We start from the raw sequence: 19,443 nt of genomic DNA on the forward strand, positions 1-19,443 counted from the left end.
CCAAACTTTTAGCTGTAGTGGTGTCATCAGTCCATGATCATGGACAGCCTGTACTCAGAGACGGAGCTCTTTCAGGACATGAAGAGCCATGGACTGGATTCCTGCTGCTCTGTTTGTGCTGAAACAAAGGGACTTGAAACCAACCCAAAATGCTGAGCGTGCAGGCTTCCTTGGATAAATAAATTCATAAATTCAAAATTGCTCAAAAGGACGACCTCCCATTCTCTGTTTGGCAGGACACAATGGCCGCCATAGGACTGTCTAATTACCATGATGCCACTGAGAAAGGGTCAGTGAAGAAAAGGAAGGAAGAGTCCGACCAAATTGAGGTTGTAGTGCCAGAATGCCTTTCCAACTACCAAACCCTCATGACAGGTGTGGGTTTGTTGGATCAATTGGTTGGATGTGATCAGCTCCAGCAGCCCTCAGAGAAATGGTGGAGGCGGATCTTCTTCTTCTTCTTCCTCTTGGCTGTTGGATGCTGCAAATCATACATTGCTGCAAGGTTTTCTTTCACAGCCAAGTACAGTACAGAGTGGCTACAAAGAGTGGCTGGAGGACCTGGCAAAAGAACTTTTTATCCTGGTGACACAAAGTAAGTGCTCCTCGACCAACACTACCTGAGGGAGCCAAATCTGAGCATGGCTGAAAAACTCTCTGAACAGAAGGTGCTGCAGGGTGTAGCACTGATGATCGTGCCTGTGCCATTGTCTGAGTGCAGACAGTGCAATGAGGCTTTGCAGATCTGGCTTTGGCAAGAGTGTGTGAATGTGGGACAATGACATACACTAACTATGTTCACTGTCCAAATAGTTAATTCAATTCACTGGACTATCAATTAATTTTCCTTGGGCGAAAAAAGATTCAAGCTTGTAAATGTTTTACATTGCAGAAATAGTTTAAGGTTTTGGTGAATGGTAATGAGTTATTAAAACCCTCAGGTTTAAGGAGGCTATATCCAAACAGCGCCTTAGGATAGCTTATAAAATTTCTCTAGAGGGTGCCTTAGGTCACGATTGTTTGAGCTCACATTGACAGAACAAATTCACATTCACACCTGAAAACTCTCCTGCTTTTGTGAGTTTTGCCTGCGGATGCTTACAGGTCAAAAGAATCCGACATCCCAGATAATGTGGAGACAAAAAAGGAGGGTGCTGGGCCCGGGTGAGTTCTTGAACCATTTGGCAGAGCTGTTCCTTGGTATGGATTGGTATGTCATCTTTATGATGAGTCCTGTGAAGTATTTCTTTTACTTTCTTTACAGACTTTTATTCAATACAAGGTCAATGATGAGTTACAATATAAAAGTATAAAACACCAGAATTGAAAGGGGGATAGAGGATGAGAGGGCAGCAGGAGGCGTTGTGGTGGAAATTGATCTGGGCTGTGATGGTTACCGCCGTACAACGACCCTCTGCACCTCACCTCCATGTACCTCATTACTGCATAGCTCAGGGCCATCTAGCCCTCTGGAGTGCCCTCAGATTTTCTACTTGTGCATTGTCCTGCTTGCACAACAGCTACTTTGCAAAAGACACTGAATCACATTCGTATTGAGGCTTAGAAACAAATACAAGCCATCGATAATTAGTGATAAAATAGTATGTTCTCTTGACTTGACTGCTTCCCTTCAGAGTGTATGGATGTGCATTTACAGTTTAATATTTTGGCTCTGCACATCTGTTACTGTCAGCATGGAGAATTAATGTAACAAGTATTGCCAACAACTACTGTCAAATGTGTGTACAGTCTCACAAAGTAAGGTATGTTTCATCCTAAATACATTGTGGCCCACTTTTATTATTTCCATTCTCAAACCCTGTTCAAGCGGCCAAAATGAGTTTCCTCTGGAGGGTGTCTGGGTTCAGCCTTAGAGATGGGGTTAAGGAGCTCGGACATCCGGAGGGAGCTCGGAGTAGAGCTACTCCTTCGCATTCGAAAGGAGCCAGTTGAGGTGGTTCGGGCATCTGATTAGGATGCCTGTAGGGCGCATCCCTTTGGAGGCTTTCCATGCACGTCCAACTGGGAGGATACCCCGGGGCAGACCCAATGCTCCCTGGAGGGATTATCCCGTCTGGCCTGGGAACGCCTCGGAATCCCCAGGACAAACTGGAAGATGTTGCTGGGGAGAGGGATGCCTGACCCGGGCAACCTTGCTCAGCCTGCTGCCACCACGACCCGGCCCCGGGTAAGATAACGGATGGATGGATAATAATGGATGGAACCCTGTTCAATCATGGTTTGACAGTGCCACTCCGCTCCCTGATGAGAACCAGCATGGTGACAATAATGCCTGAAAACTGTCACTTCCCTTCAGATGCGTTTCAATTCATTCTGACGTCTGCTTCCAGATTGTTTGGTTGAGGGAACAGACGATTAAAAATGTAGTTAGAAACACAAATATTGTTTCTGTGAGAGCACAGTTCAGACGCAGAGGCTTCACTTATTTAAAACATTAATCCGGGATGATGAAACATTTAATAAAGCTGCGGCAAGACTCTAAAACTGATGAAAACACACCGACACACTTGATTTGCCATGCATACACAGCAGATGATGAAGACGTCAAGTGCATATTGAAAATGGCCACTTCTTAGATTTCCTTGTGTGCTGCTAAAAGGTTAAAGATCCCTCCAGCTGTGGCTCACTGTTCCCCTTTTTGTTCATATGCACATGAACTACTGTTACCCTTTAAAACTGTGATATTTGGACTTGTCAAGACACAATTAAGTGTAGACATATTGAGGAAAGGAACCACTCAGCATGCCGGGGTTTATTCTTAGATGGAATAAAAGAAGCCGTCAATCCGTGTAAAAAGTGCGAGCGAATGTGGTGAGAGCTTTGACTTGAAACGAGACAGGAAAGTTTTCCGACCAATCAAGGCAGATCCAGGTGGCTGCAAGCTTCTCACTGGCTCCATTGCGGTTCCATACTTTGACCTATTCCTAATTAGAATCAGATATCTGCCTATAATGAGTGTAATGTAGCCTGATGGAGTTATGGCAGCAGAAAGACGCCTGGTGTTAAATGGTGCTTACAAGGAGGTAGCTAGTGCGAGGCTTGTGAGCTGGGCCGTGATAGATGCAATGCGCTTGGCTGAAGATGGGAACGAAAATCAAATCACGGTGTGGGAATATTCCGCTTGCATTCCTCCTGAGAAAGAATGCAATGACGAATGGCGCATGCATCCGTTTGTTTGACATATTTGCATTTCACTGAAGGTGTCTCTTATTTCTTAGCTTTCCGCTTGTTTCACAAAAATCTACCACTGTTCTTTCTCGCTGTGCTTTATTCCTTTTTTTTTTTTTTTTTAAATCTTCGTTGCTCTCTTCAGTTTTTCTTCTGCTGAGTCTCAACTCTTCAGGGATTCACACAGAGAAATCAATTTTGCTTGGCCTCTTTGCCTTTGGAAGGGAACATAGGCATATATAAATATTCACATGCGGCTATTTCAGATCCTCAGCTTAGGGACTGAACTAGTGGATGAGCTGTTCTTCTGTTTGATCATGAAGCCTGTATACATGGGTCTCTATGGATGCATCTCTCCTTCCCTGTCCGTACCTCTTTCTCTCAACTCTTTCCTCTCCACCTTGTTTTCTTCCTTAATCCCTTCCTTCCTTAACTTTCCTCTGATCATCCTTTTCAGCACCTTTAAATCTTTAGTTTGTTTTGCCTTCTGTTGCCTTCAACGCTCTGCCTCAGTTCTCTTTCCTCTCCTGTCATTAGCTCCCTCACTTTGTTGCCTTCACTCTTCCTCCCCTCCTCCCTTAACTTATCTACTTTGTCCTGAACTTTTTCCTCATTGCCTTCGCTTTCCTACTATTTTTCTTCCTAACTTATTTCTTTTAATTCATCTTTGCCACTTACTAACTCTCTGCTATCTCTCTCCCTTCATCGCTTCATTCCTTCATCCCTCTTCGTCTTTAATGAGACACTGCCTTGCTTCATGATTCTCTTTATTGTTGTATCTTTAATGCTGCTTTTCTTCTTCATTTGGATGCTTCCTTTCCTCATTGCTTGGCTCTTTTCTTTGTTTCTTCCCTCCTTCCATTCACTCCAATTTTCCCTCTTACCCTCACTGTTCTTTCAGTCTCGAATATATACAGTATATTTATTACTGTGGCTTTGAGTCTCTTAATAACAAACATGCCTTCACCCACGTGGCCTCTGTTTTAGACACTTCTTCGTATCTCATATTCTCCCTGAACCCACTGAGACAGAAGCTCTGTGCTCTAGTTGAAACGCTGCTCTTCATCACATCTCGTGTCTCTACATGGGTGGACACATGTAAACTGCAGCCAAGGTTTCGCATGGGACACATGCTGTGATTGGCCACCCGTATTATACCCACTTCCTCTCTCCTGTCCCCTGGCTGCTGGTCTGTTTTGGTGCTGATAAGTACTTCATGGATTTTTTTTAGCAGATATCTCCACCCCTTTAAATCCTTTCTCTCTCTCTGTCTCTCTTTCTCTCCCTCTCTCCCCCAATTGTCAGCTTAGTTTTACAAACGGAGCAGTGATACTGTCTCTCAGAGGCACACCTCTTCCCCTGCCCTGGCCGGCTGTCAGGCTGGATCTGCCGTGACAATGGGCATCCTCGGTGCACCGGTGGATACGCACACCGCACATACACAAACACACAATCACACGCGGACATGGAACATTTCAGTCCTGCACGGTGTTCACATGCATTAAAGTGCAAACAATCAAAGTCGACGCGGCACAGGCTAGCGCTCTATTTGACCTCACCTTGACCTGACACAAGACACCTCCCTCTCACCCTCAGCGCTAACACAGCTCGACAGGTGTGTGTATTTGTGGGTTTTTGTGCGCGCGTGTGTGCTTACAGTCATTCTGATGCATATTTTATACGAGGCTGCTGAGTGCATGAGTTAAACTAGGACATGAAGGAGGCCAAAATATACCCTGGTTTAATGTGGGTGTGTGTCTCTCCCAGCAGCAGATGAATATGCGTCCTTATTCCATTACCGTTTTTACTTCTTAACCATTTTTCTTTTCTTCCATGACTTTATCACGCAGCCTTGGGGCTCGTTTTTTCAGGTCTGACTATTAGTCGCGTTCACACATATATACACGCACAGACAGATGTGCACATGCGCTACCAAAAGGGAGGCCGACAAACAGACCACCTCAGCCGTTTGAGGACACTTTCTGTTTAATGTTATTTATAAACAGCTTTTGAGTCTGGCATTGTTTGATAACCACATACAAAACATTTGGGTTGCACAAATGAAGAGAGGAGGGGAGAAGAATGAGGAGAAAAGGGGAGCAAAGAGGGGGGGGAGAGAAAGAAGGAGAGAAGATGGAGAGGCAGACAGACAGAAGGGGGGGAAAGACGGAGGGATGAATAGGAGGATAGAAAGAATAGTGGAGGAGCAGGAGGGGCAGTGCAGTGTACAGTTTATCTTGAATGAGTCAGCAAAACCGAAAGGCAGAACTGAAAAAAAAAAGATAATGATCATATTAAATAAAAAATTAAGTTCCAGCCCCAAGCTCCCCGCTTATTTTTTTTAGGGAACTACCGAGACACAATGGAACGATTCTCTTATTTTTTCTTTCTTTCATTCTTTTTTTTTTTCTTTCTTTTTTTACAAAAAAGTAATCCTCACAGGAATAAACAGACACAATTTACATCACCTCTGGGTTCACAGCAGCACAAACAAGTTCACCAGTAGGGGTCTCTAATCCTACATGTCAGGAGAACGACACCAGTGACAGGCTTCTGTTCGTCCCCAACATTTAGATAGACACGAAAAGGCGCGGCTCGGCGGGGAACACAAACACGCAGGGTACAAAAGTGGCCCCTGCGATTGGATTCCCGTCCAAACCACGCATTTTTAGGTTGCCAGCAAACCAAACGATTAATAGTTGTGCTTTCTGTCAGCATATCATAATTTAGCTTTTAGCTAGGTCATCCGTTGCATACAAGGGCAGCCCCTTTTAAAATTGTAATGCTTTAAGACATAACAAGACTTTTAGCATCACTGGCTAGTTAAGGTACCCAGAAGACATGTGTATCTGTACAGGTTTCATTTACTGTAGTTGAGCACTTGAGAATTTGGGTGACAAAACATAGACAACATGTGGTGCTCTGATCTGGGACTTGAAAGCCCTGAACTTGAGGGGGGTTAGTACTTTGCACTTTCTCTTTGAAGGTGATCAGGCCTTGTTAGGGTGTGTGTGTGCTTAAACCGCTCCAGTTCATATGGCGTACCGTGTCCCATAGTCCACTCTGTCCTTGGTATTTCCTGAAGAAGAATCCCGAGCCTCAGACAGGGATTTTCTCAGACGTAGCAGCATTAAAATCCAACTCTCCAATCAGGGCTTAGAGATTGTCCATCTGTTTTGGAGCGCAATAAACACACCAGAGAGGACAAAAGAAGAAATCCGGTAGCAGGTTGTCATTTCCTTTGGCCTGTGATGATCCCCGCAGATTCTGAACTGCTTTTGTTATCCAGCTCAGCAACTGATTAAACCATTACAGGTGATATATTGCAATGTCGTGGTGGTCAACAGTATTCCTCACTGATTAGGGCCTTCTTATCCCAGCATTTGAAACCCTCTTGTTCGTATTTGGGTTGAATCACTTGTGCTCAAAGGACAGATTTTTGCCATTCGCCTCCACAGCGTTACAAAGGAAAGTGCATTTTAGTTTCTTGGAGTCAGACGTCCTTCAAGCCAGGCTCAGGCCTCAGAACTTCCTTTGCCTGCATGACTTGACCTTTCAGACTTGTTGAGGCCTCTGTTTTGTAGCCGGAATGAATGAAACAGTCCCCTGGTTTGTCCTCATTGGCTCACTGGCTCTTGTTAGGCACTCTTGCTATCTAGTGTCGTTCTACCCGCATGGCTTTAGTGTTTTTTTTAAGTGGACGCACACTCAGACGAACAGTAAAACAGGAATCTTCACTCGCTCACTCATTTACACTGACTGTGACCAGTTGGCTTTCATAATGATAGGTCAGTTCTGAATGGCTTTTAAAGTTAATGGGTTGCAAGGACAATGAAACAGGAATTGCCAGTTTTATCGATGTGTCACAAATCCAGTGGTGCTTTTTTGGACTAAAAGTCAGGGATACACATGTGGGCTCCCCTTGCTGTGAGACATGTAAAAATAAAACCACTTTGTAGATACATAGTGTTATAGTTTTTACTGCTGAAACAATGACTCATGTTACTGTCACTTGTGTCTGCAGTATTTGGGATCTTAAGGTGCAGTTGAGTGAGCAGTGTGACAGTTAAGAATGACTGTGCCTTTGTCTCAGCATGAGTGACAGATGGACGGTGTGCTGAGAGAACATTATTGTGTCAAGAGGGCTAAACACAGAGACTTAAACTGTTTTGATTCTTATTGTGCATTCTTCTTGCTATTATTTCAATGAATCATTGGTTTGTTATTATATGTGGCTGTACAGTTTTTATAAGTACATACATTTTGTTTAGCAATCAATGCCACAGAGACGGATGTAAAGTTTTTTTCCTGCTGTTTCCCTTGGTGACATCATCAAAGAAATGAGCTAAATTGATTTCCCTGACTTCTGTACTTTTATTGTGACTCGTAAAGACTCCTGCCATAATACCACAGGGATACTTTGACAGTAGATTTTTCTTAATGTTCTTTGTACACAGTCATGTACACACACAGTTATGCACACGTGCCTCATTTAAAGAGCCGGGGCAGGGTGGTTCAGGAGAGTGAATCCAAAGGCTGCATCACCAGCACAAAAGTGTCCATTTCCTGTCTCAGCGTAGGATCACAGAGATGAGTGACAGCAGCAGAACTGATGGTAAACAGAAAATAGAATCTGCAATGTGTGACCCTGCTTTATTATTTGCTCTCTGGACCCCACTTGGTGGGCGAACAGAAGTTCTGGGGATGCACTTGTTCTTCCTCCTTACAGTTCCAGACGGGCCATATTTACCTCCCTCTGAAGTATAGTCTTTCTCACCTTCCACCTGCTGTATCTGCACCTCATTGAACCCGCCTTTTGCCTTACGGCCCCGCCGGGTACAGTTTCTGCGGCCTCCCTTAGGTGGCCGTGGCAGGGGCGAGGGTGAGGGCAAGCTGTACTGGTCCCCGTGGGGCAAGTACGGCCGCTGATGGTGGTTATGATGGTTTCTGTGACGATTGAGGTGATTCAAAGACTCTCCGTGCTCCATCTCCCTCCCTGGGGCACCACGTCCATGACCCTCGCTTGACAAGCAAGTAGGCAGGTCCTCTTTCTTCAACGTTTTCAGGTCCTTCCCCGTCAGCTCTGGTGGTGAAACACACATCAAGGAGGAGGTTGAACCTCGGAATCTTCTCAGCCAATCCCACAGTGACAAGGCCTTACAGTCACACTCCCAAGGGTTGTCGTTAAGTCGTAGATACTCCAGGGCCGGCAGCAGAGTCAAGCTGGCACCAGATAGCTCCGTCAGGGAGTTATTAAACAAGTACAGGGTGGTGAGGCGCCGCAAATCATGGAAAGCTTGGCGGTCAACCCACTGGATTCGGTTCTGGTGGAGAAGCAAGCGGTCTAAGACCCCCAGACCCCGGAAAGTGTTCTGGCGAAGGCTCCATAGTCGATTGCCATGCAGGAAGAGATGACTGAGGTTCAGCAGGTCAATGAACAGATCATCTTCCAGGAACTCCAACTGGTTGTCCTGCAAGAATGAAGAGAAGGAGGAAAGGTTAAAGCAGAAGCTTAAATTGTGTTCACTGGTACAGGACTGATATTGGCTCCTGACAGGTCCATTAATATTGGTAAACTCCTGGATTGATATCGGTATCGTAAAGTTAAATCATTCACGCATAGCTTGAAATTCCTAACGGTCCCCTAAAGATGATTTAGATGCTAGCAATGGCCGACAAGTCACGACTTTCAAGTGTGGGCTCATTTTACCAAATTTAATGAAGATGCAGCTAAATGCAAATTTGAAAGGTAGTTGCAGATGAAGGTGGCAACACCAAGAACCCCACTAGCCAACATAAGTCGCAGTTGTACCTGTAATGGCTCTCTTTGCTATGCTATGGTTAAACTTTAGATTTACAGACAGTCAGAGAAAGTAAAAGTGTGTGCCCTGCTCAAATTCAGTTTTCAAGTTCCAGAGCGCCACAGAGTGTCGCCGCTGCTGCTGGGCTGCTGACAATGCTATCAGCCGAAGAGTCAATCACAGTAGAGAGCAGCAGAGCAGGTTACAACGCGACGTAATGGAACCACCTTCCGGTTCGAGAGTGGCTTACCCAACTTTGCTGACAGTCATCACCAAAGCAGGGAGCCTCAGCGCAGCAGACAGACTGGAGGCACACTGCCCTCTGTTTCTATCACACTCGTTCATCACATTCGTTTTCTCATACAGTTAGTCAGTTAGTTTAGTAAGTGGTCATTTTGAGGCTTGGTTTGTCAATTCTGTTGGGGCCAATGATCATGCAGTGTAGTCAACTGTAGCCTTGGTTCCCTGTATGTTTGATAAGATGTAGTACCACATGGTTATGGATGACATATCAGTGCTGTCAAAGGTTGAAGCTGTAACCTTTACCCCACTCATTCATTGTCAATATTATATTGATTTCCCTTCAATAATATGAATAGATCTTTTCCATTAAGTAGAAGCGGTTCTCCCTATAATCCCACCATATAAATAATTAAATCATATCCTTTCGGATTTCAGCTCCTGCCCTGTTTGCCTTCAGCGGTTAACCACAGGAGCTATACTGCAGGCTGCTTTGTTGTATTTTCCCTGCACTTAGGATAACAGCTAGCATTTGATCAGCGTCCAATTCATAGGCAGCAAGTGCTGAGCCAGGCTGATGGACAGATTACACCATAATGCGATTGTGGCTGCGGCTGCAATATACAGTAGAGATAAAAGGAGGCTCTTATCCGTGTACCTGTAGGTAGAGATACTGAAGATTATGGAGCCCTGCAAAGATCCCTGGTGGCAAGCTGATCAGACCACAGTGGTACAGGTGCAGGGCGTGTAAACGACCCAGGCCCACAAAGGTGTCTGAAGCGATGGCTTTCAGGTGCTTGTTGTCCCCAAGGTCGAGCTCCTCCAGGCGGTCGAAGCCGTGGAAGGTGGACGGCTGTATGTAGGAGATGTTGTTGGAGTAAAGCCACAACATGGTCGTGGTTGGCGAGAAGTGGCCGCGAAGAAGCCGCTGGATCTTGTTGTTCTGCAGGAAGACGCGCTCACTCTGGGCGGGGATGCCCTCAGGCACGGCATGGAAGTTGTGGGCCTGGCAGGACACGGTGCTAGGTGAGGTGTAGCAGATGCAGTGACGAGGACACGGCAGAGAGAGATCCAGGCCACACAGCACCAAGAGTAACTCCACCCCACCATAACCTGAGAGAGGAGAGGGCGGGAGAGGAGAGGGCGATGGAAGGGAAACAGAGATGGAGGGAAAGGGAGCGTGAGAGAAAAGACAAGCAGCATTAATTGAATTGATACAGCAGAGCTCCTGTTATCTGACGCATCTTAACTGAAAACTCATTGCTCTCAGTTTACAAGGACAACAATAGGCATGGTTCAGTGCAGACAAATTACAATGCTGACACAAATCTCTTAGGAACACACAAGCACCCAGACAAACATTCATGTATTGTTTTGTGAGCCCATTCTTCTCCCAGATTATTCAATCATCGCCGAACAGTTTACGCTTAACCTTAACCTTGAATACCCTTCACTCTTATCATCATTTCAGCCGTTTCAAAAGCCTAAAACCTACACTCAGGGGAACTTATCCTTGTTTTGAAAAAAGCTTGAAAATCCTTAATACCAAGATTACCGCTCACCACACAGATGCAGAAAACACATCGCTCCGGAAACACTTTCTGGTGCAGAGCGTGTGCGGTCTCGTGTTTTTAATCGTGCGGCAGAACGATTGTCACAGAGGTAGCAACATTTATATTAATCTTTTCCTTGAACCAATCTTGATGATACGGCGCACACACACACAGCCTCTTGTCACGCACCGCGCAGTGTTATATTCTTTGGTTATCCTCTGAAGGCGACAGAAAATCGATGCTACTCTTGCTTACAAGTGAACACGCACCACACCTGTAATACATTCCCACAATGAGGGAAACCGCGGAAGAGAGAGAGAGAGAGGAGGTGGAGGTTGAAGCGGGGATCTCCTGTATTATGCCTCTGAAGTGGATATTACTTTTTGTTTTCAGATTCCCCCGGCCTCACTGCCTTTTTTATTTATTTGATTTTTTCCTCCCGCCTCGGATCAATCTAGTGTTTGATGTATTGTGGGGCAGGAGTGAAAAAATGCGGTAAAGGGGAAAAGTAATGAAGGTGAAAACACGCTGATCCGAGAGGGAGATACAACCCAACATGAACATCAAGTGCTGACATGTGTCCGGCCGTCTGTGTGTGTACGTGTGTTTGTGTCAGTGACATGGGCAGATGTGAGAGACAGATGTCCAGATCACCATGACACTGCTGCTCCGTAAAGCACAGCATGTTCTGAAACGTCAGCAGAGGACAGAGCAGTCTGATCCACAGAGGAACACATGTGTCCATATAGCTCAGAACACTTGTGTAACCTTATACACAGGTACTCACATTGCGTTTGTGCGTGCGCTTCTCTGTATATGTTTCATGTTATGTGAAACATTGTGACAGCAGTGTCTGTTGTGTTTGACAAGTCTGACCTTTTCGGCGGAAAAAGAAGGAAAAGGAACATCCAACAGCTGTTGTCACGGCAGCCCGTCTCCAGTGCTGTTGCACAAACAAGAAAACAACACTGCAGATTCATCTTTAATACGAGCTTATTCTATGGTGTTCATTTGAAACGTTAAAAAGAAGGAAAACTTAATGTTAACGTTATTAAAAATCTTTTTACGTTTAAGCGTCTGCGTTCGACTTAAGGAGGTGGATCTTTGAAGAATAGTTCCCAGTGAATATCGAATAGTAATTGCTTGAAATGCCCGTCCCTACAGACATTCATGTACCCCACAGGATGACTGACTCTTCCTCTCATGCCAGCATCAGGTCAATATTTCAATTAGTCCAATTCTTTTGTTTGTCTCTGAATACCTTTAAAATAAAGACCTTTCCATCAGCATCGGCTAAATTCAAATGGTGAATGTGGTAAACATTATGCCTGCTAAACATCAGCATGTGAATATTTACATTGTGACCTTAATCAGTAACCGATGTACAAAACTGAAATTGGTCTGAACGATAAATCTCTAACATAAATCTGTGAACGTGCTGCTGCCGGCACAGATCCCGTCGGCGGGATGATCGAGGCAGACGCCGTGGCCACATAAACAGACAGTTAACCGAGCGTTCCGAGTGTTCATGCTACTTTTAGCGTCTGCGTCTGCAGCGCACACACAGCATGAGGTTGCGTGTGCCGACAGGAAGTAGGATACGGCGAGCTTTCTTTGCCAGAAGATGCCGTCACGGGCTGGTCACGCTGATTACACGTACATTCAGAGTCTCTGAATCATGTGTGGTAGAAGTAGTAAGATGGGTTTTGTTTTGATTTGTTTGAGGAAATTTAAAAAGTAATTAATTTTAATTAAAAATTAAAAGTCCCAAATAATAAACAGTATGATTGTTAATTGTTTACATGTAAACACACTGGATTTTTCTGGTATAATTTCCTGATTTTTAAAAAAAATCGTAAATATTGCAGAAACAAAAGTTAGCACGGTGTTATTTTTTTTTCCAACATCGTGCAGCCTAAATTGAAATCATCAAGTAGTTACTTAATTGGACTGTTTCACAGTTAGGACAAGCAGGACTGACAGTTATGAAACACGCTGAACCCTTTTCTCCATCTGCTTCTTACAGCTGGATCATAAAGCATGAAATATTAAACGAGCACGATAACATCAAATACACATTTTCACTGAGCTTGATCTTTTTGTTCAGTTTGGCTGTGTGTCCTGTTTGTATTTATAGAGCGACTGTTGGGTTGGAGAAAGGTTGAATAATGAATATTAATCATAATCAATACATGTTAAAAATTAATGCTTTGGATGAATCGTTCTCTCCAGCATTGCACGTGTAACCCTCTCCCTCCCTCCTCTCCCTCCTCTCTCTCTCCCCTCCCTCCCTGTTATCTGTTTCACACAGATATACTTCCTCACATTCTGCCTATAGGTTTGATTGGTCAAATGTTATTCTCATGAGCTGTAACATACAGTGTGCATTCAGCCCCTCGGGCGAGCAGAGCGATGTTATCTCTCCGTTCTTTCCTCCTCCTCCTCTCTCCTCCTCTGCTGTATCTGTCCATCTGTGCTGCCCTTTGCTTCATGCTTCTGTGCCTCCTTTCTGCACAGCGTTTACTCTTCCCTTCCTCCACAGCTTTATCTGCGAGCGCTGCTCTGCCCCGCCTGCCGGCTCTGTTAATTAGGTATAAAGCTGCTATTTGACACTTTGTGTATGGCAGTGTGTGTATTTGCATGTCTTTGTGTATCAGTGATCTGTGTCCTTGTGTCTTTGTGTTTCTCGACTCGATGGCTCTTCACTGAGCTGTTTCTTGGACTGAAAAATACCGTGCGAGTTAAGTTTTATTAAATGATTTATGGACCTAATGGTAGTAAAATGACAGAAAGGCCATGTTGTTATTTACCTTAAGGACTTCATACCTGAGCTCAAATCACCCTAATTGCCTAGAAATGGGAACCGCCCTGATTTTCTCTGTTCAGACACTTGTTTACACTGTTAAACTCACCAATGGTACGTTTCCCACGGGTCCCATTTTCCTTTTTTTAACATTCAAATCATCTGCTTGACATGTACTTGTGAGAGTGCTTCCAGCATTAGTTTGCATTTCCAATTGCTTTCGCTTCCTCGTCGCCTTCTGTTTACCCCTGCAGTCTTTCTTTTTTTGCATTCTCATCATCATCGCTTTTTATCTGAATCTGATCTCCTTCCTCCCCTTTGCCTCTGTCATTCATTCCAATTTTATCCTCGATCTGTCTGCGCTTCATTGTGCAATACCGTGCTTGCTTGTGTGCCTGAAAAAAAAATGAAAGTCCCTAGCTGTGTGTGTGTGTGTGTACGCTCGAGCCTATCTTTGCGAAGATGCGTGCAGATGTGTGTACGTCTCTGCTCGCAGATTGACTGTGGGTGTTTGGAGTTTACAGATTGAGGGATGGATGTGATGATATCAGATAGAAAAGCTGCTCGCTGCCATATGCCTCTGACACCGAGGGCAGCAAATCTCCCACCAGCAACCAGTTGTTCAAACATTTCATTTATTCATCGTTTGCCTCGCAAAACACGGAATTATCTCTGTTAACTTCTAGCGTTTGTCTGCTTTTCTTAGTAAGAGGGAAAAAGGTCTGAATAGTATAAACATGTAAATGATGCATAAGCTGTTCTCAGGGAAAATCTCAAATCCTGCTTCAGGAACAAATTCTTGATACCTTCTCCAAAAGATTTTTTCTAACGTCTTAACTTCTAGTCAGCACATCCTTGGATTTACTGCTGTAGATTTTTCGACTTGTCTTTATCTCCACAGCATTAACACACCCTGGAATACATAAACAGACAACTAATTCTAAGACGGCAATTAGCCGAGGCATCAGTCTGGCATTGAGCCAAACCTCAAACCTGTAACAAGTCCCAGCAAGGAGCTTCAAGGTACGCAAAAATCTGTTTCAAGTCTCTTTAATGTATTTAATGTACTGCTGTTAAATAGGAAAATGAATCAGGGTGAGTCCCATTAAAGTACTCAGCGCCTGGTGTGAAGCTCTGTAATGTTCTGTAAGTTTTACTGCTCATTTGATACCATCAGAGGGATTTCCTCAACCAGGTGCAGTGTTGAACAAAGATGGAGATCAGTGTGTGCGCTGCAGTTAGAGTTTTTTAATGTGTTTTTGTTAGGGATGCACGATTACACGCCGATATCCGCCGATATAATTAACCGATAAAATAATGGGCTGCTGCATACTTGATTAAATGCCCGACCTCGGCGCAATGTCCCCGGCGCGAAGAAGACCTGCGCGGCGCAGCGTGATGACATCACGTGTGTCTACCTGCAGCATGAGAGAGTTAGAAGCCAAAATGTTCGTGGTGTTGAAGTTTTTCAAAGTGTCCGAAATAGATCGCAAAACTGCTGTTTGCAATGACTGCTCAGCTTTGGCGATGCGAGGAGGAGCCAAGGCAAAGTCTTTCAACACTACAAACTTGATTAACCATCTCAAGACCCGTCACCCCGACCGTTGTAACAAATGTGATAAGAGTATCACCATTATACTGCACGCTAATTCCAATACAGAAGAGAGTTGATGATCTCTGCAATTAGGTGTGCGGTAATTGGCTAAATGAGTTGTAAAATATCGGCATATCGGATATCGGCAAAAAATCCAATATCGCGCATCCCTAGTTTTTGTGCTAAACCTTTTGCAAATGTACACATATCCAAATATATATGAATACACATTCAGTTGACACCTGAACATCACACCCACATAGCGTGTAATATTTGATCATCTCCTTTCAAAGCCATGTGTTTTCACTTCAGCGAGTCGGTGCCCCGACCGTGAACTACACTCTGCCGTTTTTTAATCCAGAGACCTTTGTTGCAGATCTCTCTACCTCATTTGTCCTCTCTCCTGTTGTCTGTAATAAAGGCTTAAAAATGGGCAAAACACACTTTAAAAATAATCTGCAGCCGCAGTATAAAAGCCTCCACTCCTCTGCAAAAGCTTTTCACAAGATTTCTGAACCAGCTGCGGGGATTTGCATTAGTGAGATCAGACACTGATGACAAATGATAGACCTGGCTCACAGTCGGTGTTCCAGTTAATCCCAAAGGTGTTGGATCAGGTGTAGGTCAGAGCTTTTTGCAGACCTGCACCTCACAGCAAACATGGAAAACCACCTGACTGTGCCCGGGGGTTAAGGTCATGTCGAGACCAGAGAGAACCTTTCGCTAAAGATCGATTTTGTCACGCTGTCAGTCAAATGTTTTTTAGACATAAACATGAATTGTAAAAGCTTTTTTTATTTTCTATAAGGGTAGATAAAAAAAATGCTTTGATGGCACCCGCCGCATCACTGTTTCCCATAAGGTGGAGAATTACTATAACTGGATTGGTCCAATGTGTGTGTGTGGGCGGACACAGAAATATGTTCAAAATCATTCAGTGATGATTCAAAATGAGTGACTCACATCACTAAATGCAACATTAGGTTACTTACATACATCCTAAGCATTTTGCCATCAACCAAACTAGACTCATTCAAAACAGCCAAACCGTCGCAGACGTGACAAATGTAGTGACGAGTCTCTCTGCCCAGCCGCTCATCTGCTGTGTTTTAAATGCAACTTTTACTATTGTCTCAGCTTGCTTGAAAAGTACCGGGAACCATCCTCCACTTTAACCAATGGAAAACCAAAAACAAGAGCTGTTTCAGGTAAGTTAGGCTCCTGCTCAAAGCTATATAGACTAACCTGCGAGCTTCCAAATACAATAAGGGCACAATGTGTACTCTTTAAACATGTTAAGGGAAAGATGTCTTAAATGAGTTTCAGTACAAAACCAACTGTGTTCATCAAATGTGTTAAAAATATCATTTTGGTTTAAGTTTCACTTTGACATAAGATTTTAACTATTTGTCTTATTAGAAATTATTTGGCTGTCACTCAAACTAGGGGTGGGACAACATAATGATACAGCAATATATCGTTGTCCTGACTCAGCGATACAATTATTGATTGGGTGGCGCCAGATATCAATATATGAAATTACAAATATATGGCGATCTAAAAATATTACCCTTTGTTTTTGACTCACCATGTCACTACGTGATGACTCCTTGCGCTGGTGCTTATGATGGGAATGAGGGAACGTGAACGTAAATGAATTGGCCAAAGAAGAAGTTAACAGCAGGATAAAAGAAGAAGAAGAAGTAGTCAGCGGGATAATGTCGGACAGCGGTGAAAAGAAGTTAAGAGATGCACCAGCCACCTTCATAACCAAAGTCTAATTTGTTTTTACAGTTTTACAATTTACAGACTGAAAACACGTCCACGGTTTTATCTCCATTTGTGTCAAATTCTGTGAAACTGACACCAAATTGAAAAAATACATTAATCCTGCACGTGACCTTTTTATGGGCGTTTTAAGTTCCTCAGATATCGTGATGTATCGTGACATGATTGCCTTGCAATTTATCAATTATCGCAGAATCGCTGTATCGTGATATTATCGTTATCGTCAGCCATGTATCGTGTATCATCATCTCGAGTTACCCGGCGATTCCCACCCCTAACTCAAACCATAAAAAACTGCTCTGGACAGAAAAAGCACAACAACATATGAAGAGAGGTGTACACAAACTTTTGGCCATATCATGCATCTCTACTCTTAGAGTAATGATAGAGTCGTGTCTACGACACTACACAAAGAAAGGTTAGCACACTCGCAAGGCTTTCACTTTCTGCCAGTAATTGTCCATTTCAGCAAGTGATGCCTTTTTAATCAAATCTCTCTCCCCCTCTCATTTTCTCCCTCGCTCTCTCTCCGTCTCTTTGTCGTTTCCCACTGGTTGTTTGTCTAAATTCTCATCTTAGCTTCCCTGGTTAGATATTTGCTGAAAGCTTCATCAAGCACAGCCAGGGTTCAATTACAAGAGCCGCCTCTCTCCCATCGCTCCACACCAGTTGTAACACACACACATAGAAAAACACACATACTGCTTGTCAGGCCATCATCACAACTGCCTCACAACTACATGTTGGCATCTGGAGGAGACACCTGCCACTCACTCTGGCAAACACAAGGAGAAAGTAGCAGAGAAGGGAGAGAGGGAGGGAGAAGGAGATGGGGGAGCCAAGAGGGGAGGAATGGGCAATATGGTACTCAAAGGGAATGAGGAGCTCTTAAAACATGAAAGTAAAGGCAGGGGAAGAGAGGCACAGCGTGGCAGTGTGGGAGGGGAGAGAGCAGAGAAAGTAAGACTGGAGCTAAAACAGGATGACGGGGATGACAGGGATCGACTGCCGAGCGTAGACCATTATATAGGAAGGTGTGTAAATGTCTGTCTGCTCTGCGCACAACACAGCTGTGACTTCCGGTGAATTCTGTGACCTTCTGTGTGGTGAGTCAGATAAACACTTGCAAATTGATTACACGTAAGACACATGCATAGTCACTGGAAGAAAAAAAACAAAAACAGAAGCACATGTATTCTCTTGTGCATCCAGGTGCACACGCACACACGCTGCAGGCGTAACACCCACATGCAGACACAGATAATCAGCCCTAATTAAGAAGCAGTGGCAGGATTTACAAAATAAGAAGTAAGAGCAAAAACCGTAAAAGAAGGAGAGGAAGAAAAGTGGAATTTACAAAAATGGCGAGGAGGCAGAGAGTGAGAAAATGGTGCAGGGGGGACGTCAGCTAGCTCACACACTCGATATAGATGCTGCTCCTCTCTTGTTGGTGGTTGATTTAGCTTAGCATAATCCCAAAGATCATTTAGCGTTGCTCATTCAAATGGTGATAAATCTCTGGCAGAGTTAATGAGAGATTTAAATGGCGTCATTGCCTCAAAGACACAGCTGAAATATCTCTGCACTATATAATCCTCCCCACTCATGTAATATAGTACATAACCATTACATCCATCTTCATACTGGAGACAAATCAGGTCAATACCTCCTGCCCTGCACCAACCAGCCTCTACAGGCCGAGGAGTGACTATTTTGTAGTCTTGAAAGCTTCTTATATTAAAAGTCCGACTTCTGTGACCCCAAACAAAAACAGGCAAACAGAGTTTATAAGAAAATCACTCAATGACCGGGCAGAGTTGGAGAAACAATTGATTTCTTGAAATAGAGGTGAAATCAGCTACATTCCTGTCATGACCCTAAATGTTTACAGAAAGAACTCCAGAAAGGGTAGCAATGCCTTTGGGACATAGCTTAAAGTACAGAAAGATTGCAGAGCCAAAAAGGATTTAGGCGTCCAAACAGGGGCGTAGGTTTGCTCCCAACATTGGGACACAACACAGGGTTGTGTCGTTGGTGGGTCTTTATGTGGGCAAACACAGCATACACAAATTCCCTCGAGACACCAACAAGGCCAAGGAGATTACAAAGGGTAGGCTATTTTTTATCTTGTCAAAAATAAGAAGAAGTAATACAAACAAAAACAATACATTGGATTGATCTTAAGAACTGGGATGAACTTGGAAGTGTGCACTGGAAAAGCTGGCTCACACAGTGCTGGGGGCAAATACAACATGATGGGGACATGCCTCGTAAGACTGTTGAGTAAATGGGGAGTAGAAATGTTTAAGCTCGTGTTCTACAAATCATGCATATTTGTGTTGAAACCATTAATCCATTAGACGCTCCAAGGAAATGAATCAGAGACAATTATCATAGGTGATTAGTCACTTAAGTAATGCTGGAAGGAAATATGACTGAAAGTAGCTCCGGCTTCATAAGTTGGTTTTCTGTGAC

At 44.0% G+C, this 19,443-nt stretch overlaps 1 protein-coding gene across 1 annotated transcript in view; it reads right to left on the minus strand.

Annotated features, from left to right (window-relative positions):
• Positions 1-2,449: 2,449 nt before the first annotated feature.
• The window catches only part of LOC138594459 (reticulon-4 receptor-like 1), a 101,020-nt gene continuing 84,026 nt past the window's right edge, over positions 2,450-19,443 (minus strand). The window contains exons 2-3 of the mRNA XM_069665557.1: positions 9,889-10,343; positions 2,450-8,660 (exon numbers count right to left, since the gene is read on the minus strand). Coding sequence (XP_069521658.1) covers positions 7,761-8,660; positions 9,889-10,343 — 1,355 coding nt within the window. The 3' untranslated portion in view covers positions 2,450-7,760. The remainder of the gene's footprint in view (positions 8,661-9,888; positions 10,344-19,443) is intronic.

The sequence above is a fragment of the Semicossyphus pulcher genome, unplaced genomic scaffold (genome assembly GCF_022749685.1).
Source record: "Semicossyphus pulcher isolate SPU_LCO1_2020_fin unplaced genomic scaffold, fSemPul1.0.p SCAF_10, whole genome shotgun sequence".
Lineage (NCBI taxonomy): Eukaryota > Metazoa > Chordata > Actinopteri > Labriformes > Labridae > Semicossyphus > Semicossyphus pulcher.